This window comes from Chamaea fasciata, unplaced genomic scaffold (assembly GCF_029207755.1).
Source record: "Chamaea fasciata isolate MVZ Bird 193981 ecotype frontalis unplaced genomic scaffold, bChaFas1.0.hap1 SCAF_16, whole genome shotgun sequence".
In the NCBI taxonomy this organism is placed as follows: domain Eukaryota; kingdom Metazoa; phylum Chordata; class Aves; order Passeriformes; family Sylviidae; genus Chamaea; species Chamaea fasciata.
In genome coordinates, this window is record NW_027094101.1 from 14,869,969 (window position 1) to 14,892,793 (window position 22,825).

The following is a 22,825-nucleotide window of genomic DNA, read 5'->3' on the forward strand; positions in this document are numbered from 1 at the left end:
GCAGCTGCTAAACCATGTACCAGGGCGTGGGTACTGGAATACATGTACCTGTATTGGGATGCAGTACTGGAAATGGAATACAAGTTCCCATTCAGAATGCAGACCCTGTACTGGGACACAGGGATCACACAAGGATCCAGGTCCCATAGCAGGATGTGAGCATCAGTGCTGGGACATGGGGAGCGGGGTGCAGGTATCCACGCCAGGATGCACAGAGCTGTTCTGGGATGCAGGTACTGGGCCAGGTATCAGGATGTGGGTACCAGTACTGGGATGTGGGCGCCCATACTGGGATGTAGATGCCATACTGGGATGCAGGTATTATGCCAGGATGTAGTTACTGTATTGGGATGTGGGTGCCAGTACCGGGATGCCCACAGCAGGTTCTCATACTGGGGTGCAGGTTCCTGTACTGGCATGCTGGGTTCTCTACAGGGATGCCGGTTTCTGTACTGGGATGCCTGCAGCCATACTGGGATGCAGATACCTGTGCCGGGGTGCAGGTTCCCATACCGGGATGCAGGTAACCTGTACTGACTGGGGTGCCGGCGCCATCCCACGCCGGGAGCGCCGGCTGCCGGCTCCCTGCCCGTGCCCTGGGCCGTGTCCCGGCGCTGCCGGCGGGGCGGGGCGGGGCGGGGCGGGGCGGGTCCCGGTTCCCCGCGCGGCGGCGGCGGCGGGGGGTGCGGGGAGGGGGGGGGGCGCTGCGCCGCGCGCTGCGGCGGGGGCGGCTCCGCTCGGCTCCGCTCCCGCCCCCGCCGCCGCCGTCGCCCCGCTGCCATCGGCGGCTCCCGGCGCCGCCGCTCGCCGCTCGCTCCCGGGCCCGCCGCAACGCGGGGCTGGCGGGGAGAGCCGCCCCCGCCGCCGCCCCCGCCGCCCGCGCCGCTCCCCTGCCCGGCTCGCCGGCCCCGGGCGCGGGGGAGCGGCGGAGCCCTCCGCCCGCCGGGTGCATGGACAGGAGCTCCCTGCTGCAGCTCATCCAGGAGCAGGTGAGGCCGCCCGGGGGGCACCGGGCTGCGCTCGGGGGCGGGGGGGCGCCGGACACCGGCCGTCGCTACCGCGGGCGGGGATGCTCGCACGCACCGGGCACGGCTGGCGCGCAGCGGGCAGCGCTGCCCACCCAGGGCGGCCGCCGCGGCCGTGCCGCCCCCCGGCAGCGTCCCTCGGTGCCCCTCAGCAGCGCCCTAGGGGATCCGCACCCCCCTCGTGCCGCCGAGAACGCGCGACTCATCTCACTTGTGGCCTCTCCCTCCGTCAGCGCCGGGTCGGATCCTGCCCGGTGCGCCCTCAAGGACGAGGGGTGCTGGGCGCGGAGCCCCAGCGCCGCCGGCGGGGTCTGGGCGCCGGATGGAGCCCCGGGGGTGCCGTGGGCTCGGTTCCGCCAGCGAGGTGGGGGTCTGCACCCACCCCCGTGACCTGATTGCGGGATGAGGCCGTGGAGCATCAGCGCTGCCTGGCGTGGGGCTCTGCTCGAAGCATGAGGGGCCTCGAGGGGTTTCCATCCTCTGCCCCCCGGCCCCCACCAGCCCCCCCTGAGCTCCATCGCCTCGTCCCTCCATCCCCACCCAGCCCTGGCCCAGCCGGTGGCTCTCCCCTGGGCATGGGGAAGAAATTTCTTGAGGGTCAGAAAAATTAACTGTTCCCCCACTCGCTCCCCGCTGTGTCCGTGACCTTGGCTGAGTCCCCCAGCCCGGGAGCGGCGGTGCTGTCCCCCGTGTCACCCCACCCTCGGGCACAGGGACTCCATGTGAACCCGAGCCTTTGGGGAATGAGCAGCATCTTCCCCGGGAATGAGCGGCTCTGGGAGGGCTGGGGAATGGGGATTGTGCCCTCCCGGGGGTTCGTACGCTGCCAGTGAGGTTGGGGTGGGGGGAGATGCACCCCAAAAGCAGAGAGGGGCTCCCTGGCTGCTGACAGGGCTCTTGGCGCTCTTGAGGCTGGTGGCTCAGCGTGTGCCAGCGTGGGGACAGCGTGTGCCAGGTCCCGGTGTGGCACAAACACGTGGAGCCTGTGGGGTGATGGGTGTGGGGCAGGGGGACGAGTGACACGAGGGTTCTCCCGCCCCCCATGGCTGGGGCTGCTCCCGTGGGCTGGTGGCTGCTGAGAGGCTGCAAAAGCTGCCTGCACCCTGCACCCGTCATCCCACCCTGCACCCCGCTCCGGGCAGCCAAAGCCCCTTGGGAAAGAGGCTGTGGCTGTTTCCTGCCGGGGGAACAGGGAGGGACAGGGTGCCCACGCGGGTGGGGATACGATCCCATGTCCCAAGCACTCCCTTTCCAGCCCATCCCACGAGGATGAGGCTCCTCTCCCGCATTTCCCTCCCCGCAGAAGCAAGGAGCAATCCCCACGCTACTCCAGGGTGATTGCAGGGGCTGGGCTCTGGCCGTGGGTGCCCTCTGCCCATCTTGGGCCATCCTGGGCTCCCTTGTCCCCACGAGCGGTCCCATGTGGGGTCCCCCGTGCCGCTGGGTGCCCCTGGCGCGTTGTCCCTGCGGGGCTCCGGGTGCCCGGCCCGCTCGGGCAGCCCCGGGGATGGCACAGGGTGCCCCGGCACAGGGCGCGGTGGATCCCGGCGGCCGGCGGCAAGGGCGGCGGGAGGAGCGGGAGGAGGAGGAGGAGGAGAAGAGGAGGAGGAGGAGGCTGGTGCCAGGGCTGCGCGTGTGTTTAGCTTGGTGGCTTCCTGGCTGGCAGGCTGCTGGCGGCGAGAAATAACTGAGTGGGAAGAGTGTTTGTTGGCTGCGCCGCGGGGAGACGGGGACACCGGCACGGCACGGGGCACCAGCGGGGCACAGGGCGCCTCACGGGGCACCATCCAGGGTGGCTGCGGGCTGTGGTGTCCCTCGCAGAGGTTGGGACAGGTGTCGTGGCGTCAGGCGTCAGGCAGCAGGGGCCCCAGGAGGTGCCCCCAGCCGAGCAGGGAGCCGCAGCCCCGGCATGCGGTGACGCTCCGTGCCGTGCCGCACAGCTCGACCCCGAAAACACCGGCTTCATCGGGGTGGAGACGTTCGCCAGCCTGGTGCACAGCCATGAGCTGCCCCTGGACCCCGCCAAGCTCGACATGCTGGTGGCCCTGGCACAGGGCAACGACGAGGGGCAGGTCTGCTATCAGGAGCTGGTAGACCTGGTCAGTGCCGGGCAGCCGCAGGGACGGGGTGGGTGCCAGCCCGGGGTGGGCACCGGGCACCTCCCTGTGCCCCTGGGGAGGGGGGCAGACACCGGCGGTCCCCAGGGACTGCCCTGGCGTGGGATGGCGGCGCGGCCTCGGGATGGCTTGTCCGGGCTGTGGCACGGGGGGGTGGCCGGGCGGGGGGTGGCCCCAGGCCGTGCGTCCCGAGCTGTCCCCGCGGCCCCCGCGGGCACGGCCTCTCTCCGCAGATCAGCAGCAAGCGCTCCAGCAGCTTCAAGCGCGCCATCGCCAACGGGCAGCGGGCGCTGCCCCGCGACGTGCTGCTGGACGAGACCGGCCTCGGCATCTACAAACGCTTCGTCCGCTACGTGGCCTATGAGATCCTGCCCTGCGAGATGGACCGGCGCTGGTACTTCTACCAGCACCGCACCTGCCCGCCCCCCGTCTTCATGGCGGCCGTCACCCTCACCCAGGTACGGGGCACGGGCGGGCCGTGCCCGGCTGGTCCTGGCTGGGGTGTCCTGGAGACCTTGGCAGGGGTCAGACCCGGGGTGGACAGGGTGGGGGAGCCTGGCTGTGAGCTCCTGGTGCACACAGGGGGGCTCAGAGCCTGTGTGACCCTGGATGTGACATCTTTGTGCTCACTTGGGTGACTCAGACCTGTGGCAGTGGGGCTGGGTGACCCCACTTGTGCTGTTCTGGGGTCCACAGAGGGGCTCAGATATGGGCTGAAGGGTTGGGTGCCCCCCATTGCGATGTCTTGGTGTCCATGGTGGGGCTGAGACCCAGGACAGAGGGGATGGGTGACCCCAGTTGTAGTGTCCTGGTGCCCGTGGGGGGCTAACATCTGGGGTGAAGGGCTGGAGGACCCTGTTTGTGATGTCCTTGTGCCCATACGTGGGACTCAGACCCAGAGCCGTGGGGGTGCGTGACCCCAGCCGTGACATCCTGGTGCCCTTGTGGGGCTCAGATGTGGGGCGAAGGGGGGTGACAGCCGCGGACTTTGTCACAGATCATCGTGTTCCTGTGCTACGGGGCCCGGCTGAACAAGTGGGTGCTGCAGACCTACCACCCCGAGTACATGAAGAGCCCCCTGGTCTATCACCCCGGGCACCGGGCACGCGCCTGGCGCTTCCTCACCTACATGTTCATGCACGTGGGGTAGGTCCTGCCGGGGGGGGGGACAGCGGGGACAGCCCGGGGGCTGTGCAGGCTGAGCCCCCCCTGTCCCCTCCTGTGCCCGGGCAGGCTGGAGCAGCTGGGGTTCAATGCCCTCCTGCAGCTGATGATCGGGGTGCCCCTGGAGATGGTGCACGGCATCCTGCGCATCAGCTTCCTCTACCTGGCCGGAGTCCTGGCAGGTGGGTGCTCCCCTGGGTGGGGGGGGGGGCGGGCTGTCCCCATCCCCCCATCAGTCCCTGTCACCAGCCCAGGGAGGGCACGGGGAGGTGCACACCGAATTTGATGGGGGTGCTGGGCTCTGCTGGCTGCCACCCTGCAGTGCCAGCATCACTTGGCTGGGGGCTGGGGGGCAATGCAGGCCATAATTAATTAACGTAGACAGTAATTAATTAATGTTGTGGGGGAGAGACCCCATGCTGAGCTCTGTCTGTGCCCCCAGGCTCCCTCACCGTCTCCATCACGGACATGAGGGCCCCCCTGGTTGGGGGCTCGGGGGGGGTCTACGCCCTCTGCTCTGCTCACCTCGCCAACGTCGTCATGGTCAGCCAGGGGACAAGGGGACACAGAGGGGAGGACAGGGGGTGGATGGCTTTGTAGGGTGGTCAGCACGGTGGGGGATGCCATGGGGTGACAACAGGGGTGGGAGCTGTCTGCAGGTTGGGCAAGGTGGTGGGACATTAGTGGGGGATGCCATGGGGCAGCTGGCACAGTGGGCTGGGCAAGCCATGTGTGATATTGATGGGGGGATGCTGTGGGATGGATTGGCACTGTGGGGTGGGCAGCATTGGTGGGGGGATGCTGTGGGGTGGCACTATCACAGGGGGACCACCTTGGGTGGCATTGTGGGGTGGGTGTGGCTGGGGAGGTGCAGGGACCTGAGGGGGTTCCATGGGGCACTCCAGGGGCTCTGGAAGCAGCACCCTCCCTAGTGCTGGAGCATTGCTGTGCCAGCCCATCATCCGTCCATCCATCCATCCATCCATCCATCCATCCATCCATCCATCCATCCATCCATCCCTCCCCTTCCCACAGAACTGGGCCGGGATGCGCTGTCCCTACAAGCTGCTGCGGATGGTGTTGGCGCTGGTGTGCAGTGAGTAGCCGCCCCCAGCCCCCCCGGCCGTGCGGGGCCCCGGGGCGGGCTCAGCAGCTCCCGCGCTGTCCCGCAGTGAGCTCCGAGGTTGGTCGCGCCGTCTGGCTCCGCTTCTCGCCGCCGCTGCCGGCCTCGGGCCCGCAGCCCAGCTTCATGGCGCACCTGGCGGGGGCCATCGTGGGCATCAGCATGGGGCTGACCATCCTGCGCAGCTACGAGGAGAGCCTGCAGGACCAGTGCGGCTGGTGGGTGCTGCTGCTGTCCTACGGCACCTTCCTGCTCTTCGCCGTCTTCTGGAACATCTTCGCCTACGACCTGCTGGGGGCACAGATCCCCCCCCCGCCGTAGCCCGCCCCCCAGCCCCGACCCTGCGGTTGGTTTGTTTTCCAAGCCCGGTGGAGGGGCTGGGGGGGGTCCCCGGCGTGACATGGGGACAGGCCACCCCCGCCCGCCTGCCCCCTCGGTGCTAGCGAACGCGCCGCCCCCCGCCCCGGGCTGCGCCCCCCGAATGCCCCCTGCCGCCCCCCGCCCCGCTGTAGCCCCGTCCCCAAAGGATGCTTCAGCCCTGCCCCGGCATCGCCAACTTCCCCGGGGTGCCCGCAGGGCTCGGAATGTGCCCCTCGGGAAGGAGCCGAACGAGGGGGACCCCCCCGCTGGCTCCCGTACCCCCTTTCCAGGGTGGGGGCCGCTTCGTTGCCCCCCAGGACCTGCACTTTCACACGAAGGACTGGTGCCAAAAGAGGAGCGATTTATTTTTCTATGCCAAAATAAATATAAATAAAAGATAGAGGAATAATAATAAAAACAAGAAGGATGTGGCGAGAGCCCGGCAGGAATCAGCTGAGACCGGCACAACTCATTTTGGCGGTGCCCTCGGCGGCACAGCCCCCCCTCCCCGCGCCCCGGGCCCCCCGCTTTGCTGCCAGCCGTCCTCCCGGGACAGGGGGCTGGCCTCGGGATGGGGGCGCGGGGGGGTCCCCGCTCTGATCCCCCCCCCAGACCTTTTTGGAGTATAAATAAATATTTTGCACACTGCGGGGGCTAGTGTCTCTATGGGGGGAGGGGGTTTTTGGGGTGCCCCCCCATCCCTGATGGGCTGGCTTGCTCGGGGGGCGGGGGGAGGGCAGAGCCGGGGTCGGGACTTACTGGAGCAGAAAACTCCGGGATAAGTGAAGCGGCACCCGGCTGAGCCCCGCGGGGCTGGCAGCGCGGGGGGCACATGGGTGAGGGGGGGTGGGCAGCACGGCCGGGCACTGAGACCACCCCCCGCCACAGCCAGCCCCGCCCGCTGCAGCGCACACAGCGCGGGCTCCAGGCAGCCGCACCTTCCCCCACTCACACCCCCCGCCCCCTGCACCCCCAACCCTCTATTCAGACCCACCCCTCATCGACCCTCAGGCCCCTCGCACCCGCTCTCCTCCCGGGACTCACACCCCCAATACCCCTTTACACCCTATCCCCCCCAGCCAGGTCCCCCCATCCATCCTTCCGCACCTCCTCCCATCCAACCCCGTCAACCCCGCCCCAATCCCCCCATCCATCATCCCCCATTCAACCCCATAAATCCACCGGGCCACGCCCACCCCAGGCCGCGCCCACCTACTGCTGACCACGCCCCCGGTGCCCTCCCACCTTAGCCCCGCCCCATTCCCGGCGGGCTCCGTCCCCACCCCCTGTCCGACAGGCCCCGCCCCTCAAACATTTACCCCGCCCCATTATTTATTAGTCCCGCCCTCCGCTCGGCAGCCCGCCCCTCCCAGCAGGCCCCGCCCCCTCCCAGCAGGCCCCGCCCCAGGCCGTGTCCCCGCCCCCGCCGGCCCCGCCCCGCCCCGGAAGCGGCGCTGTCGCAGTGCGCGGCCGGAGCGGCGGAGCCGGAGCCGCGGGGCCGCCCGAGCCAGCGGAGCCGCGGCCCCAGGGCCGGCCCGGGCCGCGCCATGAAGGGCAAGGAGGAGCGCGAGGGCGGCGCGGCGGGGCCCGGCGCGGCGGGGCCGGGCGCGGGGGGCGCGGGCGGCGGCAGCCCCGAGAAGAGCCACAGCGCGCAGGAGCACAAGGAGCAGGGGAACCGGCTCTTCGGCGGCCGCAAGTACCCCGAGGCCGCCGCCTGCTACGGCCGCGCCATCGTGAGTCCCAGCGGCGCCCCCGGCCCGCGCGGGGCCGGACCCCGGGACGGGAGCAGCGGGGAGGGGACACCCGCACCGCCGTCCCCAAGGGCCTGGCCTGGGTACCCCCGGGACGCGGCTCCCCGGGGACAGGACGCACCAACCTCCCCCCCAGCCTCCATGACCCCAGGCTGGAACCGCCTCCTTGGCCTGGCACCCTCTCAGACCTGTCCTGGCCAGCCCTGGGATGGTGTCTCCAGGGATGGGATGCCCCCGCCACACACCTGGCCCTGTCTCCCACAAGATGAGCCTCCCCCAGCCTGGACATCTCTCGAGCCCTGGCCTGGATATCACCAGGATGGAACCTCCTTGGGCTGGGCACCGCTGCTCTTCCTCAGGGTCTGGCTAAGATACCCCTGGGATGAGACCCTTTTAATCTGGACACTGTTCCCTCACTGGGCCTGGCTTCTCTTGGGTGGGGCTGGACACAGCTCTGGGCCTGATTGCCGCCCTCCTGGGTCTGGACTACCAACCCCAGGCCTGGCCTAGGCACCCCCCGGCCCTGGCCCCCTCTCTGGACTTGGACACCCCCTGCCCATCCTTTTTCCCACCCACCTCCAAGCTGGGCTGCCCTGTGCCCTGCCCCCAGAGTGCCCCCACCCTGAGCCTGTTTCCCCTAAACCCTGCACTGTCCCTAGGCTGTGCTGGGTAGGGCAGACCCACGCTGGGACAGTCGGGGTGCCAGGGGGGACAGTCCCCTCTGGGGGCAGGGACACCGGCTGCCCTATGGGGACCAGCCCCAGCCTGTCCCCAGTCCATCCCAGCACCTCCCCACAGGGTGCACGCCCCGGCTGGCACTGCTGGCTCTCCCTGCCCAGGGTGACAGCGCTGCGCCGCTGGCTCACCGAGTCACCCGGCTGTCACCCGGCTGCCAGCACGTCCTGGCGCCGCCGCCGCCACCAACATGGGCCTGTCCCCGCAGAACCGGAACCCCTTGGTGGCCGTGTACTACACCAACCGGGCCCTGTGCTACCTGAAGATGCAGCAGCACGACAAGGCGCTGGCCGACTGCAAGCGGGCGCTGGAGCTGGACGGGCAGTCCGTGAAGGCTCACTTCTTCCTGGGCCAGTGCCAGATGGAGATGGAAAACTACGACGAGGCCATCGCCAACCTGCAGAGAGGTGAGCGGGCACGCTGCCACCGGCCCCCGCTCCTGTCTGCTGGGAAAGGGCCAGGGATGGCGGCAGGGACGCTGCCACTGGCTCTGAGGTGCCCTTTCTCTCCTCAGCCTACAACCTCGCCAAGGAGCAGCGGCTGAATTTTGGGGACGACATCCCCAGTGCGCTGCGCATCGCCAAGAAGAAACGCTGGAACAGCATCGAGGAGAAGCGGATCAACCAGGAGAACGAGCTGCACTCCCACCTCACCAAGCTGATCGTGGCCGAGAAGGAGAGGTAATGGGGCACCTGGAAAGGCTTTTTCAGTGCCACCAGGCTGTCACAGCACTGTGTGAGGTGCCTCTGCAGAGCCCTGCAGCAGGGAAGGGAGTGGCAATGTTCCCCCATCCTCCTGATCTCCCACTCTGTCCTAGGGAGCTGGCAGAGTGCCGAAAGACTCAGCAGGAGGAAAACATGGACGAGAGCCGGAGCCGTGTTCAGTTGGCCAGCATAGAGGCCAAACACGTGAGTGGGGGGCTGGGGGCTTCCTCATCCCATCCTCATCCCCATCCTCATGCTCTGCTGCAGCCAGGGAAGCTGCAGGGCTGCAGCTGTGCAGGTGAAAGCTGGGAAACCTTGGGACACAGCACGGTAGCCTTCATTCTGTAGCTTGAGCCACCACTGCAGGACTGTTGTGTCCCCCCATGACAGCGTCCCCTGCTCTGTCACCTCTTGTCTCAGCCTGGCAGCGGTGCCTGTGCCTGCTGTGCCTGTTGTTCCCTGAGGAAACACAGCTGGCTCTGGGCCACATGTGGGTCTGGGTGCTGGGGACTAATCCCTGATAAAAATAGGCCTACAAGTAAAAGTTAATTTTAAGCGCAGGTTCAGTCAGGAGCTGCACAGGCAGAGGGTCCGCTGTGGACCTGCCACAACACTCATATGGGTGGGAGGCTTCGGGACTCTCCCTGGGGACCTGTAGTCCCTGCACACCAGGGACCCTTTGTCCTCAGGGGTTTCTCTTTCAGGATAAATACCTGGCAGACATGGACGAGCTCTTCTCCCAAGTGGATGAGAAGAGGAAGGTGAGTGTGGCCCAGCCTGTGCTCCTGTAAACCTGCTGTGTACCCTGCTCCCCCCTCTGAGCCAGCACTACCTCCCAGCTCACTTTCCTGACCCAGCTGTGCCTCTCTCGAGCCAGAAGCGAGACATCCCTGACTACCTGTGTGGGAAGATCAGTTTTGAGCTGATGAGAGAGCCCTGCATCACGCCCAGCGGGATCACCTACGACAGGAAGGACATTGAGGAGCATCTCCAGGTACTGCCAGGCCAGGGGCGGGGGGCTTTCCCAGGACCTTGCCTGGGTGGGAAGGCATCTTTTTGCTCAACTCAGGGCTCTGCAGGCTCCTTGGGTTTGGTCCCAGTTACCTGCCCGGGCAGCTCCCTGTGGAGCAGGTGCTGTCAGGCCCTGCCCAAAGCGGAGGCGGCTCTTGGCAGGGGTCTTGCACCTTGACCTGCCCTCATCCTGCTGGGAGGCACCTCCGAGGGGCTCTCCCTCTTCCCAGGGGCAGGTGCCTGGTTGCTGGGGCAGATGCCACGCGGCGCTGGCCTCGAGGCTGAGCCCGGGCACGTGGAGTAACCGGTTCCCCTGCGCCTCCTCCCCTGCAGCGCGTGGGTCATTTCGACCCGGTGACGCGGAGTCCCCTGACCCAGGACCAGCTGATCCCCAACCTCGCCATGAAGGAGGTGATAGACGCGTTCATCTCGGAGAACGGCTGGGTGGAGGATTACTGAGGGGCCGGGGGCGGCGCTGGCCCGCCCGGGTGCCCTGGCACAGCTGGCTCTCCCCCGGCTGGCACCATGCCTTACTCACTCTCCGGCTGTTCCCTCTCCGCCCCAGCTGCCCCGGGCCTGGCGCTGGGCGAGGGCACGTCACCGTGGCCCCTTCCCGAGGAGCCGCAGCAGCTGGGCGGGCACCACGGCTCCTTGGCTCCCCTCGCCGGCTCCAAGACCTGCCTGGGGGTTGGAATGCTGGCTCCTCGGCAGTGGCCTCACCATCATGTCCATCACCCCCTCAGCCAGGGCAGCCACAGTCCCCAAAGAGCACGGCCCGCTCCAGGGATTGCCACAGGGAGCTTGCCGGGATGAGTACCTGGAGCCCCATCCTTCCCTGTGTTTAGAGTTGTTTCCTCCTCCTTCCACCTCCTGCCTGGCCACAGTTGGGTCCTCTTCCCAGTAAACAGCCACTTGCCGGGATGCTGACACACCCTCTGGTTTCTCCTGAGAAACAACGGCCCCAGGGCTGGAAGGGGGTGGTTCCCACCTCCCCTTTCCCACTGGGACTCTGGTTCCCTTAGAACAACCACCTGGGTTAAAGTTCTTGTTCCTTTTAATGAAATCTCTTAAAAACCCCACAAGAAATAACCAACGGATTTGCATCCAACTGAGATTCCAGCGTTTCGGTCGGCCAATGGCCTGCCAGGCTTTTGAGCGCCCTCTGGAAGTTTGCCAATGTCCATTAAAAAAGATATATATATATATATAAAAAGAATTAAAAAAAATCAGCAATAAACGTGGAAAAGGATCTGGAGTGGTTCACAGCAGCCATTTCTGGGGAGATCCTGGCTTGGGAATCGGGGACCAGGTTTGCTCCAGGGATGTAGCAACACACAGTGTGTTTCAGTAGAATAACTTTAATCCAAGGGGGAGGGTAAAGACCAGTAAAAACGAGAACTTTCTCAGGCAGTTGGTCCCAATACCAGTTTTTTGCCTTTCCCTGAGGGTTGCCCTGTTGCCCTGGCTGGGACAGTGGTGACGTGTCCTTGTCTTTGTCCCTGCCAGCCTTAGCCCAGAAAGGTGGAGATGAAGACGCTGGTGTCCAAGTTGAGTGTGGCGTGCCACCAGCGGTCAGGGAAGTACAGGACCTGCAGGAGACAGCAGTGGGGTCCCATGGCTCTGGCTGGGAAGCCTGGGGTGCCCTGCCGCCCCTGGACTCACCTCCCCAGGGCGCAGGGTGCACTCCAGCGGGCGCTGGGCCGGTGGCAGGGTGGGATACGTGTGCTGGAGCCAGGCCAGTGTCGTCTCGTTGGGGTGGAAGTGCGGGGTTTTATCCGGCGGGTACAGAAACCAGCGCTGGGAAACACCGGGGGCACATCCCCTCCCAGTTCCCCTCCAGCCCCTCGGGCTCAGCTCCAGGGGGGCTTCCCCGTGCCCAGGGACACCAGTTAGGGGCTTGTTTCTCTCCCTCCTCCCCAGATCCTTCCCCTCGGGCTCAGTTCTCACCTTCCTGCCGAAAATCACCTCGGAGAAACCAGGGCCGTGCCAGTGGAAGGGAACACCGGAGCCTGAGCCTGCGGTGGGAGCGGGGGGTTGGTGCTGGGGAGAGCAATCCCGGCCCAATCCCATCCCGAGGGTTCCCATCCCACACCCACCTGCGATCCCAAAGCTGTAGGCGGGGCTGGTGCCCGGGATGCGGAAGGGAGGGGGCACGTAGTGCTGGAAGAGGGGGCCCCACTCGGTGAAGTTGTTGTCTCCGAAGAAGTAGAGGGTGTCTGGGGGGACACGGGAGGCTGAGCCCGGCGAGGGGAGGGCGCTGCGGGGGACGGGACGGCGCTACCCACCGCTGCCCAGCCGGGCCGGGTCCTGCGGCTTCAGCAGGTGCTCCACGTACTCCTGGAACGGCACATCCACTGCGGGAACGGAGGGATGAGCGGGGGAACGGGAGGGATGAGGGGGAAGCGGCACCCCGCGGCCGGGCACGGCCCCCGCGCTCACCTTTGCGGTACGAGTAGGTGTTGGCCGTGCTGAGCCGCACCGGGAAGGGCCCGAAGGCTGCCAGCAGCTTCTCCCGGGTGCAGAGGGCTCGGAACGCCTGCGGCATAGAGCGCAGGGAGCCGGGATGCTGCCGCCGCTCCCGGGAGGTGTGTTCCACCCGGAACCCTCTGTCCCCTCCCGGCACTCACCGAATTGTCCGTGACCCCACCGAGGATCACCGGCCGGGAGAAGGCGAACCTGGGGGCGGCATCCAGCGGGGTCCCGCACGGGCGGAGCACGGGGACCAGCACTGACTATCCCGGGACACCGGGGCCAGCCCCGACCCACCCCGGGACATCAGGACTGGCCCCAAACCACCCCCGGGACACCGGCATCCGTCCCGACCGCCTTCCCGCAGGTTCTCCCCCGGCACTCCGGGGTCTGCCCCCTCAGTTCCCCCCGCCCCTCCCCGATAGCCCGCCCGGTGCCCCGGAACTGTCCCCCGGCCGGCTGTCTCGGTTCCGCGGGCGCCGGGACCCTGCCGGGTCCCCCGTACCGCTGCAGGAAGAGGGAGTAGGTGAGGGAGGCATCGGCTCGCTCCACGGTGCAGCGTGGTTCCTCCGGCACCGTGCCCGCCAGCCTGCAATGGGAGACTCCGCTCGGCACCGGCGCCAGGCCCGGCACACGGAGCGGCCCCGGGGCAGCCCCTGCCCTTACCAGCCGCCGCCCGGAGGGTCGGTGCAGGCGCCGGGCCGGACCCAGCCCAGCAGCAGCAGCGGCAGCAGCCGCGCCGCCATCGGGACCGGCGCCGGAGACACCGGGAACTACGATTCCCGGCATGCACCGCAATCGCACGGTGCACGAGGTCATTGGCTGGGCGCGTCGCTACGGGTTCCGGTGAGGGCCAGCCCAAAGCGGTCCTCACCTCACGCTTTAAAGCGGCCTCTCGGCACGAGGGGACAAGAGCATGGGGACACCAGGGACACGGCAGGGCCGGGATCTCCGGCCGGGATCTCCGGCCGGGAGCGGGTCCGGGGCCCAGCCCGGGGGTCGCTGCATCCAGGCGAAGCGAAGACAGAAGTCATGGTTCGATTCAACTGCTAGTTTGTTTTAATCCAGTAAAAAACGGCCGGGCAGGGGGTGTTCCCCCAGCCCTTATTTACACAAATAAATACAGGGAGGGCGGTGCCAGGGGCATGGGGCAGGGCACTCTGCCTGCCCTGCTCACCCCCTGCCAGCCCCCCCGCGGGCGCGGGGCTCAGGTGGACTCCCGGGGGGCTCAGGTGTACTCGCAGAGGTGGCCGCAGCCGGCGGGGCAGTGGGAGCTGGTCTCCAGCCATTTCATGATGTGCTGCAGGTGGCCGCCGTGGCTGCAGCCCTGGCACCAGACAAAGAGCCCCTTCACCACGTGGTGACACACGGCACACATGCTGGCACACTGCCGACACCTGCACGGGGAGATTCGGGTGGCCATGGGCAGGGAGAGCCCTCGGGGGGGCAATAAGAGGGAAGAGGGGCACCCACCCTGTCCCCACAAGCCCCGCTGGGCCCCCTCACCTGTCGCAGATCCAGCCCCTGTTGCTCATGGGGCGCTTGCAGTTGCTGCAGTTGACGTGCAGGGTGGTGGAAGCCTGGTTGAGGCAGTTGATGGCACGGCAGGTGCTCAGTTTGATCACCTCATTGGAGATGTTCCAGAGCTGGAAGCGCTGCAGCAGGTCGATGTAGGATGTGTACCAGTGCTCCTGGGGACAGCCACAGACAGCTGAGCCTCCACATCCACCCTGAAACCCTCTCAGGACCCCAGCCCTGCATCCCAAAGGCAAGATTCCCCTGGGGGGCTCAGCCTGGAGAAAAGGAGGCTCAGGGTGGGCCTTCTCACTCTACAAGTCTCTGACAGGAGGGTGGAGCCAGGTTGGGGGTCAGGCTCTGGTCCCAGCAAACAAGGGACAGGACAAGAGGAAATGGCCTCAAGCTGTGCCGGAGGAGGTTTAGTTTGGATTAGGAGAATTTAGGTTGGATTAGGGAGAATTTCTTTATGGAAAGGGTGGCCAAGCCTTGGCACAGGATGCCCACTGCAGTGGTGGAGTCACCATCCCTTGGGGGGATCTAAAAGCTGTGTGGATGTGGCACCTGGGGACATGGTTCAGTGGTGGCATTGGCTGTGCTGGGGGAATGGTTGGACTCGATGATCTTAGAGGGCTTTTCCAACCTAAAAGATTCTGTGATTCTCTGATCCCTGCAGTGGGAGAATGGCTCTGCAACGCTGGGGAACAGCATCCTTCCCTATATCAACAGGGCAAGGTCACCTCCCCATCCTGACCCTGCAGAGCCCACCTCAAGTCCCTGCCAGGACTGGTGGTAGGGCAGGTACCAGAACCCTGCAGCTGCTCACCCTGGCTTAGAGCTGGCCTGCCAGGGGCTGGAGGAGAAGGGACGTGCCCCAGTCCCAGGCAGGGTCCCATCCCATTGGGATGCAGCCCCTGTGGGTCCCAGCAAGGCAGGGCCCTGCCCCCCGGGGGCTCTACCTGAGTCTGCTCATCGATCTCCTTGCGGATGCGCTCCCCCAGCACGATCAGCACGGACACGGCGGTCTGCACGTCGCCCTGCTCGGCGTAGAAGAGCAGCGTGTCCCGCACGATGGGGTTGAAGAAGTCGGAGGGCAGGCGGTTCTCGTAGAGCGAGTGGGAGATGGAGATCAGTGAGAAGGACTCCACGGGGGTCAGCGACACCGTCTCGGCCTCGTTGCCGCTGACGTGAGGGGAGTCGGCCTTGTCCTGCAGGTGGTCCAAGGCCGATGGGTTGTCCACGATTTCGTGGCGCAGGGGGAAGGCTTCCTGGGGAAGGCTGTATTCCTGCTCTTCAGCTGCGAGGAGAAGAGCAGGAATGAGCAGGAAGAAAATCCAGCTGGGGCAGACAACACGTCCCCCCGTGTGCTCACCGTGTGGGTTCTCATGGTCCATCATGTACAGGTCATCCTCATCTGCCTCCACATCTCCCAGCAGATAATCCGCAGGGACGTCACTGCCCTCTGTCTCCTCATTGTCTGTGCACCCAGGGAAAGAGAAACCAGCTCATCACACCACTGGATCCACCTCCCGGTGTCCTGCCCCAGCATGCTGGGCTATGCCCGAGCCGCACAGCTCAGTTCCCCACCACTGTCACCCCAGGTCATGGGGCAAGGTTGTCCTTCTGCAGCACTGTGGGGCTTGGTGTCCTTCACCCTGAGGCTGTAGCATGTCCAATTCACAAGATAAATGCCCCAGCTTGTCCCCTATCTATAGTTGAGGAGGGAAGAGCTGTAGGACTGGGACTGTGCCCACCCAGGAATGTTACCCTCGTTGTTGATCAGGGTAGAGGAGGAATCCATAAGGATGTTCTCTGTGCGGCTTTCTCCTTTGCTGCGCTCCAGTCTGGACTCGCTGCCCAGCCCAGCAGGGATATCCTTCAGGTTAAAGCTGGGAAAAAAAAGCCAAATTTAATAGTCAGAGGAGTATAAAGTTTCCATTTCAGCCAGCAAACAGCCTGGATACAGGTGTCCAGTTGCAATCTGAATGGTGAAATACGAGATGCAGTGATATCCCTTTGTAGGCAGGAGTCACCAGTCCCCACTGTGTGACTTAAAAATAAAGACACAATGTGACTGTGATCACAGCCCTTCCTCCAAGCCTGCTGGCACTCCACATGCATTGCAAAGGTCTCCCTGAAGAATTCCAGCGCTGAGCAGGCTCTTGGCTACATCTCCTTCCCCTCAGAGGCAGGTGAACGGGAGCTGCCTCGCTGTTTGTTATGCATCACCACGGCTGGCCTTCACCGAGATGGAAAAGGGAAGGGATGGGGTTGGAGCAGAGCCCAGCTCCCCAGGCTGCTGCCTGCGCGTCTCAGACAGCAGCACAGCCACCCGGCTGGAGGCAGAGCTTGGTCAAGGACAGTGCTTGTTTCCTTTGGTGTTATTTGAGGATCTGTCACTCACTGTGGGAACGCAGCCCTGCGAGGTCTGACAGCTCATTTGGAGTCCTCATCCCTCACGTTTATGTCATTGAGAAGAGGAAAAACAAGTTTTCCTGCTTCATCAGCCCACAACGGGCTCTCCACGCCAGCGAGCTGCTGGCAGAGCTGGGCTGTGCTCTCCCTTGGAAAAGCTCCAGAAAACCTCTGCACACCAGCAGTTCCAACTCCAGCCATGAGACACCTCCTCCATCCCCAGCCCTTGGTCACCATCACTGCCCTGGGCACTGCTGAGGCCTCACCTCAGATCATGGGGTCACTTCTGGGGCCCTCGTGGAAGAAAAGACATTGAGGGGCTGGAGCGTGTCCAAGGAAGGGAACAGAGCTGGGGAAGGGTCTGGAGCACCAGGAGCAGCTGAGGGAGGTGGGAAAGGGGCTCAGCCTGGAGAAAAGAAGGCTCAGGGGGGCCTTCCTCACCTCCACAACTCCCTGACAGGATGGGGAAACTAGGGAACAACGAACAGGAGAAGAGGAAGTGGCCTCAAATTGTGCCAGTGGAGGTTTAGTTTGGATCTTGGGAAAATTTCTTCATGGAGAGGGTGGTCAGGCACTGACACAGCTGCCCAGGGCAGTGGTGGAGTCTCCACCCCTGGAGATGTTCAACATCATGTAGATGTGGTGCTTAGGGACATGGTTTAGTGGGCCAGTGCCACTGGGGAAATGATCTCAGAGGACTTTTCCAACGTTAGAAATTCTGTGATTCATGAATTCAGTAACTGCAAAGCTGGTCTCAGCCCCGTGCCCCACCACAGGCCAAACTTTGGTTGAAGGAGGGATGGGAGTAGGGTATGAGGCTGCACAGCTCGAAGCCAGGCTGGGCACTCACTTCCCACACCAACATGGGAAATGGCTGAATTCAAACAATGCCAACATGCAAACCAGCACAGCCTGGAGGCTGAGGGAGAGCTGTCCCTGCTCACCCCCTGTGTCTGGGCAGGTTAGTTATTAGGTAGAAATTGTTCCCTGTGAGGGTGGGGAGGCCCAGGCACAGGGTGCCCAGAGCAGCTGTGGCTGCCCCTGGATCCCTGGAAGTGTCCAAAGCCAGGATGGACAGAGCTTGGAGTGACCTGGGATAGTGAGATCTGTGCCTGTCCATGGCAGGGTGTTGGAACGAGATGAGCTTTAAGGTCCCTTCCAACCCAAACCATTAAAGTACTCCATGCTGTGACTCTATAACCCCATCCCAGCCAAGGGGCTGTTTCCACTCCCACGCTCAAGGAGTTACCCCTCTCATCTCATCACTCCCTGCAGCTCCCACGCCCCATACCTGTTCATGAGTGGGAGGGCAGTGCTGCCTTTCCCCATGCTGTGGTTGAGGTTTGTGGATGACACAGTGCCGAGGCTGGAGTAGATAATCCTCAGCATCGTCCACGTCTGAGCCACCTGCGGGGAACAGAGTCCCTGTCAGACCTTCCCAGGCTACCACCCTGTCTTGGGTTGCAATATGTAACCAGCAGTGTGTATTCTATTTGCCATCTGTTGAAACTGGCTGGGGAGGTGTTTTTCTTTATCTCTTGTATAACCCATTCCTCATAACTCCAGGGGAGAGGGGGCAGGTGCCTTCTGTTAATGGGCCAGCTGTTAAACCAGGTGAAGCAATGTTCCAGTGTTCCTTATCTTTTCCAAGACCCATCCTCCCTCTGGGGGATATCTGCTGTTAATGGGCCATTGAGGTTCACTGCATGACTGATACAATTACATCATCCCATTGGGAGATGCTCCACCCAGTGGGAGGAGCCCAGCATTCCTACCTGGATAAAACCTGAGATTCAGAACACCAGGACAGCCTGTTTGCACTGGATTTCCTAGAGGAAGACTGGTCCCATCTTGCCACCACTGGACCCTTCTACAGGATCATTTCTACTCCAACACAACCACATCTGTTACTCCAAGAGGACTTGTTCTGGACGGCTCCCAACACCCTGACCAATAGGGTGTCAGGTTGTATTCTGACTCTGTCAGTGTTTCTAGGATTTTCTGTTTGCTTGTTTTTTGTACTAGTACATTTGTACTTTTAAAATTCCTAGTAAAGAACTGTTATTCCTATTCCCATATCTTTGCCTGAAAGCTCCCTTAATTGCAAAATTATAATAATTGGGAGGGAGGGGGTTTACATTCTCCATTCCAAGGGAAGCTCCAGCTTTCCCTGGCAGACACCTGTCTTTCCAAACCAAGACACACCCCGCTGCAGCAGGCGCCGTCCCTCAGCTCACCTGGTTGCGGTCCAGCCCCTTGGCCACCTTGGCGTTGTGGTCGCAGAGCTCGGCCAGCGGCCGGCCGGCCAGCGCGTACTGCTTGGCCGTGTGCACGAACCAGTCCATGCTGCCGCTCTCCACGTCTGTCTCAAACACGCTGAGGGCGCTGGAGGATGAGATGTACTCGAACTGCTCCGTGGGGTCCAGCTTGCGCTTGAAGAAGATGGGGTGGCGCCGGTCCCCGATGTAGGGCTTGCGGTTGGAGTCGGAGGAGATGAGGCTCTCCTTGGCGGCGAAGGCCAGGTCTCCGTAGAGGCTGTAGCACAGCCCCTCGGGGTTGGCCCGGTCGATGGGCTGGCTGGCGTCCTTGAAGATGTGCTGGTAAAGGGTGCTGTCCTTGGAGCCCGAGAGGAGGAAATAGGGGTCGTGGAGGTGCCGCCACACGATGCCCGTGGTGACGTCCTTGTGCTCCTCGAACATGGCGGAGGGGATGAAGGGGCGGCGCACGTCCCACACGTAGATGTTGTGGTCCACCATCATGGAGCAGGTGGCGATGTGGTGCTTGCACTCGGGGCGCCACTTCACCCGTGCCACCGAGGCGATGGTCTGCACGCAGTAGATCTCCTTGGCCCGCGTCGTGTTCATGTCCCACACCTTCACCATCTTGTCGCGGCCGCCTGTGGCCAGCCAGCCCCTGGGACAAGGATGGATCAGCGTTCACCCCTCTGTTCCCACCGTGGCACGCTCACAGCACAGGTGTGACCATGTCCACATTGCAGGAAGGCAGCCGGGCTGCAATCCCATCCTCCCATGAGCTCCCCTGTCACCTCCACTCTGCAACAACCAGGTCAGGCAACACCCTCCTTCCCACCCTCAGTTACGGCCCTGTGCCTCTAGAGCCACATCCCCGTCAGAGCAGTTCCCTCAGGCTCTGCTGTCCACTGGCCAGGCACACCAGAGAGGAAAAGGCCATTTTGAACATATTTCAGTGCCTCTCTAAGATCACGAGCAGTGGCAGCACTGCCTGGCAGAGAGGGAGGAGGGACATGCACATTATAGCAGCTGCCTCCAGATCCTTCCCAGCAACCTCCCAGGAAAAGCAAGAGGGAAACACGACGGAACACAAGCAAGCTGTGCCCTAGAGCAGCCAAGCAGTGCCTTCCTCGAGCTGGAGTAAAAGGCTGCTGTGACACTGCCATACCCAACCATAAGACACCCAGTGCCTCAAAACTTCCTAATTTATCAAAGAACAAACCCCATACACTCTTACACCACCCCAAATGCTCAAAGCAACTATATCACTCCCATCTTCCAGCAACATCCCAGCCCCTGACACAAGCGTCTAAGAATGACTTAGACAATGCCTTAAATCCTCTGTACTCTCCCATATATATTACTATATATTAAAACCCCAAATCCTAAGTTTTTCACCCTGTAAGATCACACAAAACTATTCAAACTACACACCCACAACCACAGTACTATCATTCAACTTTGAAAGCCTCTTCCATGGCCTCAGGTTAAATGCAGTGCTTGCTTGCTTCAGGGTCAATGCCTATTAGCACAGAAAGCCCAAAATCCTCAGTTTCTAGAATTCCAACACAAGAGCACAGGGTATCACAGAAAATGCTTTCCCCCACAGAATCCCAATCCTGTTTTTAGGGTCCCTCTTGTCCTGCAAGGCCGGGTGGCTGTCAGGGCCCGGCCCCACACTCACCTGTCCTCTGGGTGCCAGTCGCAGCAGAAGACGGGCCCGTTGTGGGCCGTGAACATCCTCTCGTAGCGGTCGGGCCGGCGGATGTCCCACAGCTGCACGTTCCCGTTCTCGAAGGTGGCGGCGAAGGTGAAATAGTCCCGGATGCTGAACTGAACGTCACGCACGCTCTCCGACTGGCCTGGGAGGGGACACAAGTTGAGAGCTCCAGCAAAGCTAAAAATCCCACTGGAAGAGCTGTGGGAGTCCCTGGCGCAGAGAGAAGGGGTAGCAAGGAGTGCTGTGACTGTCTTCCATCTCCCACACGGACTCAGCTACTACTGAGAGACAAAAAAAGGCACCAAAATGCCTCTCAGCTTCTTCTTTCCCTGCTCTGGGCATCACATCCTGAGCAAACCCTCCTCCTGGGCAAGGCGAAGGGCAAAGCCCCCAACCCCTGCCTCTCCTAAGGGTGAAGGGATAAGCAAGGAAGGGACAAAGCACCCAAACTCGGCTTCCCCACAGGGAGACGTACAACAACAGCCACGTTCGTACCAGAGAAGGTGCTGACAGAGTCCTTCTTGCGCAGGTCGAAGCACTTCATGTAGCCGTCCTGGGAGCCACTGAGCAGCATGTACACCTCGGTGGGGTGGAAGCACACCTTGTTGACAGTGCGCTTGTGCTCCGTGAACAGCTGGTCCTGCTTGTTGCGGGACGGCTTGCCCAGGTTCCAGGTGACCACCACGCCGTTGGTGGCAGCAGTGGCCAGCAGATTCTCGTCCATCTGGTGCCACACCACGTCGGCGCAGCTGAAGTTCAGGGAGGGTTTGCGGCCCACGCGGAGGTTCAACTTCTCCACAAACTGCTCTTCCTCGATGGAGTAGATCTTGAAGATGTTGCGGCCGGCCACCACCACCTGGGCAGCGTCCCGGCACACGCTGATGGCGTTGGCAGGGGCGTCCAGGTGGCAGAACATGGTGCGGCCAGTCAGCGCGTTGCCCCCCAGGGCAGTGGTGACCCTGGCCATCTTCTCCATGGCTGTCCTCGGGGTGCTGTCCTCTCTCCAGAAGGCTGCCTGCACACCCACACGGCCGCCCTGCTCCACCTCAGCCAGAGCTGGGCAGGGACAGGCCGGGCTCCCGTGGCTCCTGCCGGGCTCCGGTGGCTCTGACCGTGGCTTTTCGCGGCTGCATCAACGGGCTGTGGAGGTGAGAGGCTACAGAAGCCACTGAGCTGTCTGTGAGAGGGAGATACAGCCCCACTCTGGGTTCTCCTCCTGCTGCCTCCTGTGGCTCCCTCTCAGGGAGTTCCTGAAAACCTTCTCTGGGTTCCTTCTTCCCTCCTCGGCCACACCCTGAGATGTTTCGCTGTTGCTGATAATTTAGGTCAAGTACAGCACGGTGGCTGAAATGAGCAGCGTCCGCAGCAGAGGTGGGGTGAAGTGAGCCACGGTCACCTCCGTGGGGCACTTGGAGCCCCAAAGCCTGCAAGAACCAGGGGATGAGCCTCCTTCTCTAGCAGAGGCGGGGCAGCAGCTACTCCAAGTTTCCTGGACAGATCACAGGGTTCCACGGGCTGTGTCCTCCTGAGCCGGGCTCTGGAGCTCCTGCCACAGCACTGCCCTCTCCAGCCCCTCTGCCCTTCCCTTGCCAGGTCCCACAGATCCCTCATTCCTCACATTCCCACCCCCTCAGGGCCCCTTCCCACTCTCAGAGCACCCTCAGTGTCCCCTCCTACCCCCTGAAGCCATCCCCCAGACCCTCATATCCCACACTCCCACTCCATCAGGGCCCTCTCCTGACCCACAGCCCTCTCACACTCCACATCCCCCTCCTCCTGACCCACAGCCCCCCAGGACCCCTCAAACGCCACACTTCCCCCTCTGTAGGACCCGCTCCTGACCCCTTCAGGACCCCCCCAGCCCTTCAGAGCCCACTCAGCGTTTCCTCAGAGGCCCTCCCCACCCTAACCCTCCTCAGGGCCCCTTCTCACCCCTCAGAGCCCCCAGGGCCCCTTCACAACCCCCTCCCGCCTCATAGAGACCCCTGCCGCTGCCCCCCGGTCCCGGACCCGCTCCGTGCGAGGCCCCGGTGCCCGGTGCCGTTCCCGAAGCCGTACCCGGTGCCGGTTTCCCCGCCAGCAGCTCGGGCCCAGCAGGCCCCGCCGCCGCCGCGGAACTCCCGCCAGACCACGCCCCCTTCCGCCACTGGGACACGCCCCTGCCGCGAGGCCGCGTCCCCTCCACTGCCCCCTCCAATGGCGGAGCACGGCCCCTGCCGCCAGACCGCGCCCTATTCCGCCATTGGGACACGCCCCTGCTATCAGGCCACGCCTCCTTCATGGCGGAGCACGGCCCCCGCCGCCAGGCCACGCCCCCACGGTGTCCTGACCCGCCACCGGTTGCTTGACCACGCCCACTCTGCGCTCGCCTGCCTTTCAGTCCCTCCCCTCTGTGACAAGACCACGCCCCCTGCTTCTGCTCTGCTCCGCCCCTGCCCTTAGACCACGGCCCGGTTTTGTAGAC

General features: G+C 63.8%; 4 protein-coding genes across 8 annotated transcripts; 2 read left to right on the plus strand and 2 right to left on the minus strand.

Moving 5' to 3' along the window:
* The first annotated feature begins 811 nt into the window (after positions 1 to 811).
* RHBDL1 (rhomboid like 1) lies at positions 812 to 6,437 on the plus strand. Its single transcript, XM_066197939.1, has 8 exons — positions 812 to 989; positions 2,966 to 3,124; positions 3,376 to 3,600; positions 4,140 to 4,288; positions 4,376 to 4,488; positions 4,749 to 4,849; positions 5,342 to 5,402; positions 5,479 to 6,437. The coding sequence occupies exons 1-8, from the start codon at positions 951 to 953 to the stop codon at positions 5,748 to 5,750; spliced, it is 1,119 nt and encodes a 372-aa protein (XP_066054036.1). The 5' UTR covers positions 812 to 950; the 3' UTR covers positions 5,751 to 6,437.
* Positions 6,438 to 7,239: 802 nt separating this feature from the next.
* Positions 7,240 to 11,240, plus strand: STUB1 (STIP1 homology and U-box containing protein 1). Its single transcript, XM_066197767.1, has 7 exons — positions 7,240 to 7,522; positions 8,484 to 8,682; positions 8,790 to 8,955; positions 9,093 to 9,183; positions 9,684 to 9,740; positions 9,857 to 9,973; positions 10,324 to 11,240. The coding sequence occupies exons 1-7, from the start codon at positions 7,337 to 7,339 to the stop codon at positions 10,447 to 10,449; spliced, it is 942 nt and encodes a 313-aa protein (XP_066053864.1). The 5' UTR covers positions 7,240 to 7,336; the 3' UTR covers positions 10,450 to 11,240.
* An 86-nt stretch (positions 11,241 to 11,326) lies between these two features.
* Positions 11,327 to 13,263, minus strand: JMJD8 (jumonji domain containing 8). 4 transcript variants are annotated; one of them, XM_066197769.1, is made up of 9 exons: positions 13,126 to 13,263; positions 12,965 to 13,048; positions 12,618 to 12,666; positions 12,430 to 12,526; positions 12,276 to 12,344; positions 12,087 to 12,206; positions 11,938 to 12,005; positions 11,653 to 11,855; positions 11,327 to 11,579 (listed from the first exon to the last, which is right to left on the minus strand). In XM_066197769.1, exons 1-9 carry the CDS (start codon positions 13,246 to 13,248, stop codon positions 11,499 to 11,501), a joined length of 894 nt encoding a protein of 297 aa, XP_066053866.1. In that variant the 5' UTR covers positions 13,249 to 13,263; the 3' UTR covers positions 11,327 to 11,498. The 4 variants fall into 4 exon arrangements, with proteins under 4 accessions (XP_066053866.1, XP_066053868.1, XP_066053869.1 ...); XM_066197771.1 differs by having other exon boundaries at positions 12,276 to 12,327; positions 13,126 to 13,247; XM_066197772.1 differs by having other exon boundaries at positions 11,653 to 11,787; positions 13,126 to 13,242.
* A 232-nt stretch (positions 13,264 to 13,495) lies between these two features.
* Positions 13,496 to 22,503, minus strand: WDR24 (WD repeat domain 24). 2 transcript variants are annotated; one of them, XM_066197765.1, is made up of 10 exons: positions 22,420 to 22,503; positions 20,857 to 21,785; positions 20,326 to 20,503; positions 18,627 to 19,302; positions 17,681 to 17,796; positions 15,742 to 15,863; positions 15,347 to 15,451; positions 14,934 to 15,271; positions 13,966 to 14,150; positions 13,496 to 13,856 (listed from the first exon to the last, which is right to left on the minus strand). In XM_066197765.1, exons 2-10 carry the CDS (start codon positions 21,335 to 21,337, stop codon positions 13,688 to 13,690), a joined length of 2,370 nt encoding a protein of 789 aa, XP_066053862.1. In that variant the 5' UTR covers positions 21,338 to 21,785; positions 22,420 to 22,503; the 3' UTR covers positions 13,496 to 13,687. The 2 variants fall into 2 exon arrangements, with proteins under 2 accessions (XP_066053862.1, XP_066053863.1); XM_066197766.1 differs by lacking the exon at positions 22,420 to 22,503 and having other exon boundaries at positions 20,857 to 21,968.
* Between the last annotated feature and the right edge of the window lie 322 nt (positions 22,504 to 22,825).

Bases quoted from the DNA above. Each gene is read 5' to 3' on its own strand.
- JMJD8 (XM_066197768.1), bottom strand. From the start codon at position 13,205: ATGGCGGCGCGGCTGCTGCCGCTGCTGCTGCTGGGCTGGGTCCGGCCC. The intron at 12,345-12,429 runs GTGAGCGCGGGG...CCGTTCCCGCAG, and splicing joins CACCTACTCGTACCGCAAAG to TGGATGTGCCGTTCCAGGAG. The intron at 12,006-12,086 runs GTGGGTGTGGGA...CTCCCACCGCAG, and splicing joins CTACAGCTTTGGGATCGCAG to GCTCAGGCTCCGGTGTTCCC.
- WDR24 (XM_066197765.1), bottom strand. From the start codon at position 21,337: ATGGAGAAGATGGCCAGGGTCACCACTGCCCTGGGGGGCAACGCGCTG. The intron at 19,303-20,325 runs GTGAGTGTGGGG...TCCTTGTCCCAG, and splicing joins GACTGGCACCCAGAGGACAG to GGGCTGGCTGGCCACAGGCG. The intron at 14,151-14,933 runs GTAGAGCCCCCG...GGCTGTCCCCAG, and splicing joins AGATCGATGAGCAGACTCAG to GAGCACTGGTACACATCCTA.
- RHBDL1 (XM_066197939.1), top strand. From the start codon at position 951: ATGGACAGGAGCTCCCTGCTGCAGCTCATCCAGGAGCAG. The intron at 3,125-3,375 runs GTCAGTGCCGGG...CTCTCTCCGCAG, and splicing joins ATCAGGAGCTGGTAGACCTG to ATCAGCAGCAAGCGCTCCAG. The intron at 3,601-4,139 runs GTACGGGGCACG...ACTTTGTCACAG, and splicing joins CGGCCGTCACCCTCACCCAG to ATCATCGTGTTCCTGTGCTA.
- STUB1 (XM_066197767.1), top strand. From the start codon at position 7,337: ATGAAGGGCAAGGAGGAGCGCGAGGGCGGCGCGGCGGGGCCCGGCGCG. The intron at 8,683-8,789 runs GTGAGCGGGCAC...TTCTCTCCTCAG, and splicing joins CATCGCCAACCTGCAGAGAG to CCTACAACCTCGCCAAGGAG. The intron at 9,741-9,856 runs GTGAGTGTGGCC...CTCTCGAGCCAG, and splicing joins AAGTGGATGAGAAGAGGAAG to AAGCGAGACATCCCTGACTA.